The following is a 7,978-nucleotide window of genomic DNA, read 5'->3' as shown; positions in this document are numbered from 1 at the left end:
AATACAGCTCTGGAAAACAGGCTTTAAAAAAATAATAGTGGAGACATGGGATGATAAGGTAAAGGGGTGGTCAGGAAGGTGAGGAGTGTCAGAAAACCAATGGAGGGGGAATACTAGAGAAACAGATCATGAAATGTCAAAAGTTGCAGAGGTCAAAAATCAAGAGAAAAGGCTAATTAGCAATTGTGATCACTGATAACCTTGGCTGAAGTTTGTTGAATGTTGAGGTTGGAAGCCAGTACACACAAGGGTTGAAGTAGGAAGTGCAATTAAGATTTTAAAGAAAAGTTTGAAAGGAAAGTGAAATACTAGATGTTAGTTTGCAGGGTTAAATACCAGGTTAGACAAATGTTTGTAAAAGGTGGAGGAGCCACTAGATAAGGAGTTTGAAGAGGCAAGATCCCAGAAATGGAAGACACCAAGCGCACAAGTAGTTTGGCTTCAAGGGCCACCTTTCAAGGGACTGTGATGGTCTGAAGTAAAGAATGACCCATAATCTGTGTCTTAGCAGTATAAATCCTCTTCTCCCTAACACAGAAGAATCTAAGGGACCTCAAGAGTTCATCTAGTTCAGTGTTTGTTTTGTGAACAAGGAAACTGAAAGAAGAAGGGTGACTGTCATGGCCCCAGCTAGTTCATGGCAGAAATAGGACTTGTCCAGTTTTCTTTTCACTATATTATATGATCTTCTCAAGTGATAAGCCCACCAGAGAGCACTATCTTCCATCTAAGAGCCAGGCAGGCAACCTGTAACACCAGGATCACTCACCAGTATCCAAAGATAAATTGGTAAGAGCATTCAGGGAATAGGGAATAGCACAGCACACTTCAAGACTCAGACATGTCATTTAAAAGACTAGACAGAAGTCAAGACTGCATTTTTCCTTAAAGCCTTTAATTTTGTAGACAGAGACACATGGAAAACTTGGACAAGATCACAGTTTTGATAGTGTAGACAAACTAACGAGATAGCTAGCTGTACTATCAAGGCTGCCTTTATACCATCATGGTACCTTCTCAACAGTTGCCTAAGTAACAGATAAGCTAAGTGTGTTTAAGCTGATGAGTTTTGGATGCGACATGCTGCAGAGTTGTATGGAAGGGGTAACTAGTATTCTTCTCCTTCTTCTTCACCCTCTCCCTCAACAGAATCCACACCAACCTCCTCATAATCTTTCTCCAGGGCAGCCATATCCTCCCGCGCCTCAGAGAACTCTCCTTCCTCCATGCCCTCCCCCACATACCAATGGACAAAGGCACGCTTGGCATACATCAGATCAAATTTGTGGTCCAGGCGAGCCCAGGCCTCAGCAATGGCTGTGGTGTTGCTTAACATGCACACAGCCCGCTGTACCTTGGCCAGGTCACCACCAGGAACCACAGTGGGAGGCTGGTAATTGATGCCAACCTTGAAGCCAGTTGGGCACCAATCCACAAACTGGATGCTACGTTTTGTCTTGATGGTGGCAATAGCAGCATTGACATCTTTGGGAACCACATCACCACGGTAGAGCAGGCAGCAAGCCATGTATTTACCGTGGCGAGGGTCACATTTCACCATCTGGTTGGCAGGCTCAAAGCAAGCATTGGTGATCTCTGCTACAGAAAGTTGCTCATGGTAGGCTTTCTCAGCAGAGATGACTGGGGCATATGTGGCCAGAGGGAAATGGATACGGGGATAGGGCACCAGGTTGGTCTGGAATTCTGTCAGATCAACATTCAGGGCACCATCAAATCGGAGAGAGGCAGTAATGGAGGACACAATTTGGCTAATAAGACGATTCAGATTAGTGTAGGTTGGGCGTTCAATGTCAAGGTTTCTGCGACAGATATCATAGATGGCCTCATTGTCTACCATGAAGGCACAATCAGAGTGCTCCAAGGTGGTGTGAGTGGTCAGAATGGAGTTGTAGGGCTCCACTACAGCTGTGGAAACCTGAGGGGCTGGGTAAATGGAGAACTCCAGCTTGGACTTCTTGCCATAATCAACAGACAGACGTTCCATCAGCAAAGAGGTGAAACCAGAGCCGGTCCCACCACCGAAGCTGTGGAAAACCAAGAAGCCTTGAAGACCTGTGCACTGATCAGCCTGTTGGAAAAGAAAATAATACCAAGAGTCAGTTTAGGTGCTAGGCTATATTCTTACCCCATATGCCACACATTTACTTTTATTTACTGCTACCAAAATTGTAACCTTTGGATTGTGGACTATGAAGAAATATCTCAACCCACACTAAGCTAGTAAAAGCTGCCCCCAGTCTAACTGAGGCAGGTTCACATCACCCCTCGACCTAAACTGATCCTTATCTATTGAGCTTATTAAAGGACCAAGTATCAGCTCCAAATGAAACAATGTCTCTAGCTTCCTTCAGAGAGGTGTCTGAAGCACAGTTATCACTAGGTACAACTATATCTGCCTAGGCATGGGTTAGAATCCTAGGGATCTAAAGGTAGATATAAGAAGAAATGTTGCTTCCTTGGTCTCAGACAAAAGGCCACAATACGGAAAGATGTTCCCTCTTCCTAAAGCAACCTCACAGGAGTCTTGTATAATTTGCACCAGTATCAAGTCCAATGCTCACTTCAGGGTAATCAGGCATTCACAGGGCCCTAGCTATAAAAATTGACCAGTCTAGCAACACTTCTAAACTCAAAGATGTCAAACCAACATGGATAGTATTACAGATATTTTAAGAGTCATTCCCAACTACTGGGATTTACAATTGTGTAAACTGAGATTTAAAATCTTAATAGAATTAGAATTTTTCAGAAACAAGATTGAGCTTCAGAAATCTATAGGCTTCTACTGAAGCGGATACAACTTTCAGGTATAGCTGACAAAAAACAAAAGTCCTATGTCTAAAGAAAGCTGGCTTAGTACAATTGTCCAGGTTTTCTATTCTAGTGAGATCTGAAATCTTCTGTTCAGTCTGATTGCTGAATGATTATTTTAAGAATTCACTGTTGTGTACAACCACAAATAATTCCTAAATTTGCAAAGCTTCTCTATTCTTGACCCATCAAAAATATTAGGGTCAAAATTTATTTTTCTATTTTCTTTATATTTACCAGCTTCCGAATCCTGTCTAGAACCAAGTCGATGATTTCCTTGCCAATAGTGTAGTGCCCACGGGCATAGTTATTGGCAGCATCTTCCTTGCCAGTGATCAGTTGTTCAGGATGGAAGAGCTGGCGGTAGGTTCCAGTACGAACTTCATCTAGGGGAAGAAAGATACATAAACACAGTTATGGTCCTGGGAAGGACAAAGAAATGACAAGTCAGGGAGGCCTTTCCATCTAATGGCTAGACTCACCAATGACAGTTGGTTCCAGATCTACAAATACTGCTCTGGGGACGTGCTTGCCAGCTCCTGTTTCACTGAAGAAGGTGTTGAAGGAGTCATCTCCTCCCCCAATGGTCTTGTCACTTGGCATCTGCCCATCAGGCTGGATACCGTGCTCCAGGCAGTACAACTCCCAGCAGGCATTGCCAATCTGGACACCAGCTTGGCCAACATGGATAGAGATACACTCACGCTGTGGGACAAGGGTAGAGAAAGCCAACTTTGTAACGGATCTCATATCACAGAAAAACCTGCATGGTTCTTGGTACCAATCACAGGATTTCCAAAGTTTTCCTTATAACAAATTGAATTTATAAAACATTTTAATTTTCCAGAGGTTTAAAAAACAATAGATGCCAAGGAGTTTGAAATAAATATTTAAAAAGTCATCTTATGGGAGTTTATACAGCAGGGAAGGGGAAGAAAAAATTGTCAGAGATATCAAAGTTTTGGTTTCATTTCACCAGATTTAAGGTCCCTGGAACCACCTACTTTCTCAACAACAAGGCACCTGTGCTACAATCCTACCTACAAAGAATTTGGGGGCTTAGTACTACCATTTCTCATTTTTACGAAATAGTGGATTTTCTTTTGACTTCACATTGGAATCAGCATCCCTCCTCCCTCTCCATACAGTAATTCTTTTTGGTAGGTGACGATATGCTGCCATTTTCTTTACACTGTGCTGGAACTCGGCCCCAGCCCCTTTCTGCTGGTCAAGAGGTTTCACATCTCCGCAGCAGGCAGCCTAAAGATGGAGCTTAGTCACCGCTTCCTGCCTGCGCACATGTCCAGCCTCCCACCTCTGCGGAGGAACGCCAGTCTTGTGAGCAGCAACCAGCACAGACAGGAAGCAAGGAGAGAATTGCAAAGAGGAAATGTCTGGCCCTCAGACGGGAGGGGGACAGAGGGAAGAATAAAGGCGCTGTTCAGACCACAGCAGCAAACACGCCTCCCTCGCTCCTGCACTGGCTACTGAACAACTGCGGCTGTCCACGTCTGCAGAGGCTGCGGCCTCGGCCCCTCCCCCCTCTCTGGGGAGGTTCTTCTCCGCTGGGCCCCTCCACATCTGTCCAGGGCACAGCGGGGGATTATCTTCGGCCCAGATCTGGAGCCAGATCCGATTTCTGCTCTCCTAAAATCCCCCTCTCCTCCCACCACCTGCTCCCCCTCACATTCCTAGCAGGGAGGGAGCTAGAGAGGCCGGGTCAGGGAGGAACAGATGGCCTTCCTGCCATTAGATGCTATTGTCTTTCCAAGGGGTGGCCTGGGATGGCATCGAGGAAGCTAATCTGGCCTGGGCCCAGAGGCATAAAGGTAGGGGGGGGTCCTTGCCACGCCACCTACGCTATTTTTCAGTAGATTTAAGTTTTTTAAAAGTTGAAAAAAAAAAGGTGGGTCTTCCCCTCCCCCGGACTGCGGCTCTGCAGCCCTGAAAAGACCGCAGAGCCGCGGTCCGGGGGAGGAGAGGCCGGTCCCCAGGCGGGCGCGCGCTTTACGCAGATGGGCGGCGTGCTCGAGGGCGCGCGACTGGTTTTGTCTGTCTGGCTCTTCCCGCCCCCGCCAGAAAGCGCGGGGAGAGGCTGCGGAAGCCGCAGTGGAGGCGCGAAGACTACGCCTGCAGGCGCGCACGATGAAGGGGGGGGAGGGGAGGAGGGCGGCGGCCTGGGCGCGCGCGGGAAAAGACACTGCAGCGGATGGCCGGAGCGCAAAGAGCGCGCGCCCCACCTAGCCATCCAAGTCTGGGGGCTGGGGAAGCTCCCCGCCGCATTGCAGTCCCTAGCGTGGGTGTGAGCATGGAAATGGGGCCGCCCTCCTCGTCCTTCCCTTAGTCCTCCCAACAGCCCAGCTCTAGCCAGAAACCCCCGCCTAACATTCTTCAGCCTTATTCCTTCCGCCATCCGCCGTCCCCACCCCCCCGTCCCCGACCTGAACTCCCAGTCCCTGTGCTTCTCGTCCGACCTAGAACCCAGCCCCGCCTCGGCCTTGGCCTTGGCCCTGGCCCTGGCCCTGGCCACTCACCATGGTGCTTAGCGGGTTAAGCAGCGACTCAGACGCAGCAGCAGGGATACCCGGGGTCTCGTTACAGCCCTCGACAAGCTAAGAGTCGAGGTAAGTAACACACTGAGACGGGGGAGGCGCAGGAGCCGCTTATATACCAGCTCCGGGGAAGGGGCGGGGAGAAAACGGCCAGACTCCCCAGCTCCTCCTCCTATGGGCAGAGCCTAAGCTCCGATCCTCCACCCAGGCCAAGCGCTGCAGCTGCAGAGGCGGGGGAACTCCGCCCCAAGCCCCGGGGCTGGGTTCGCAGTCCATCCCCCCATTCTAGCAGTGATGGAGGGACGCACCCTCCCTTTCAGTTCCTGTTGAGCGCAATTTCTTTATGGCTCAGAGAATTGGAAATTTTTAAAGGTGCACCAAGTTAAAAACACCAAACACTCACTGGAAACCCGGAATTTATAATAATTTAATAATTTAACTCGGTAAGGCCTAACCCTCAGCCATCGGTAAAGCCCATATTGAGGGGAAGATAAGGCTGCAGAGCCCTTGCCTATGCAGTTGTTCATCTGTTGTACCCCATTTCCATAGTTTCTCTCCTGTCTTGCATAATATCTAACACTTCCTCCCTAATCCCTCTCCCCCAAACTGAGCTTTCAGACAAAGGCTTCGTTCCATCCTGAAATACGAATTTTAGACAATGTACCTAGTGCTGAAAGAACTTCATCCTCAGGCAGAAGGCCAGAGTCAGAGACAAGAACCAAGTAATTTTGCTAAGTCATAGGTCTTGAACTCCCTCACCCTCCTCATCCTGTCCCTCTAACTCCCACTCAGTAAACTCCAGAGACTATTAACTTCAAGACAAAATGTAAAGTCTTTTGTTTGGCATTTAAATTTTTACCCGTGCTGGTTCCTTACATTTCTAGTGTTTTTATGCTTTACTTCCTTTCATACATTTTATGATCCAGCCATATTGGCCAACTTGCTGGTCCTCACATACAACACTCCCATCCCCCATCTCAACATCCTTCTGCAAAATTGGCTGTTCCCTGTACTGAGAATGTTTTTCCTCCTTCCCTCCACCTTTTAGATTCCCCGACTTCCATTCAGCTTAAACACCACCTGCTTCCTCACTTTCTTTCATAGGTTACTTGCCATTTACTCTTGTGTGTACCTAATTATTTACTTGCTGCCTCCCACATTTGAATCTAAGCTCCCTGAGGGCAGGGTTTTTTTTGGGGGGAGGCCTTTCTTTGTATTCCCAGCATGTACCCTCATGATTGACACATAGTATGAGCTTGATAAATGCTTGTCAATTGGCGTTCATATTCCATGTGTGGATGGATAGCTTCTGGGTGTGATGGATGCTCCATGTGTGATATCCTCTAGGTGTATTCCACCATCTCTTATTATTCTAGAACATAGCTATGGAGCTGTTTGGCATGTGTGAATTTAGTGCAGTTTCTGGGTGGCTAGATCTCTGGTTGGGACACTCCTATCTCATCCACCTTTACATCCTCAGTGTTTGGAGTTAGAATACAGCCAATTTTTCATAATCACAGGACCCTAGAAGGCAGAAGCCCCAAATTAGTGGTACTTCTCCAGGCATAATAGTTAGCAAATTTGCATCTATTTCTCTGATCCTCATAATTCAGAGTTGTTGCCCCCTGAGGTGAAAATTAATGTTCCTATATTCTCATCTCCATTTAGCTTTGTCCTAGCTCTCTTCAATACCTTTCCTCCTTTACCCTCCTTTGTATTGTGCTCTCTGAAACTTCTACTGATGAACAATTTGCCTTTCCTCCTAGATTTCTCATTTCACTCTTTCCATCTGGGTCTCACAGAAACATGCCTTTTTCTAGAAGACTGATTCTTGGCCACTCTTTCCGATACTGGTTGTTTCTTCTCCTGTGCTACCTACCATATTGGTCTAGGAGGAGAAGTTGGCATTCTCCTTGCTCTCCACTGCTATCAGGAGATCTTTTCTCCAGTGGTTCAGTAACCATTCTTCTTTTTAGATCCATTTCATCTATCTGTATTACCCCATCTAGAGCTTGATTGCTGGGGTCTACCAGCCTCCGGGTCACTTTCCTTTCTTTCTCAAGTGTCTGCACCATCACTATTGGTTGCACCCCAACCTCTGCCCTTATATTTTGATACAGGTGTTGATGTCCTCTCAAAACCCTGCCTATCCTGTTCATCTGTTTCCTCAGCTGTCATGATCTATATCTTTCCATCTTAGCCAGCCATAGAGAGGGTCATACCTTAGCTCTCACCATCACTCATAATAGTGCCATCTCCATGATTCTGAACTCTAGCATTCCTCTCTTTGATTATAATTTTCTGTCTTTTTAAAGTAGGTATTTGTACAATAGCTTTACCACTGTGGGAAGTGGAAGAGGCCCCCAGAATTCCTTATAGGAGGAAGAGATTGATGAAACACTGGGAAATGATAAAGTCTACATGCAGATATACAGATTTCAAGGTTCCATATTTCCTTTGACTTTGAGAAATATTTTCTGTCTGCTATTTCAAGGTGCAAGGAGCAGAGAAATTCATGGCATTCACATTGGGCCTCCCAGTTTGCCATATAGATGTGTAGTAGTAGGTTTTGGTAGTCAGATTTCAGGGTTGCT

The 7,978-nt window shown here is 46.8% G+C and overlaps 1 protein-coding gene across 1 annotated transcript; it reads right to left on the bottom strand.

The window, feature by feature from the left end:
- Positions 1-874: 874 nt before the first annotated feature.
- LOC118852010 (tubulin alpha-1B chain) lies at positions 875-5,471 on the bottom strand. Its single transcript, XM_036761630.1, has 4 exons — positions 5,367-5,471; positions 3,315-3,537; positions 3,070-3,218; positions 875-2,089 (listed from the first exon to the last, which is right to left on the bottom strand). The coding sequence occupies exons 1-4, from the start codon at positions 5,367-5,369 to the stop codon at positions 1,109-1,111; spliced, it is 1,356 nt and encodes a 451-aa protein (XP_036617525.1). The 5' UTR covers positions 5,370-5,471; the 3' UTR covers positions 875-1,108.
- Positions 5,472-7,978: the final 2,507 nt, after the last annotated feature.

The sequence above is a fragment of the Trichosurus vulpecula genome, chromosome 5 (genome assembly GCF_011100635.1).
Source record: "Trichosurus vulpecula isolate mTriVul1 chromosome 5, mTriVul1.pri, whole genome shotgun sequence".
NCBI classification, from domain to species: domain Eukaryota; kingdom Metazoa; phylum Chordata; class Mammalia; order Diprotodontia; family Phalangeridae; genus Trichosurus; species Trichosurus vulpecula.
This window is presented reverse-complemented; position numbering and strand designations above follow the sequence as displayed.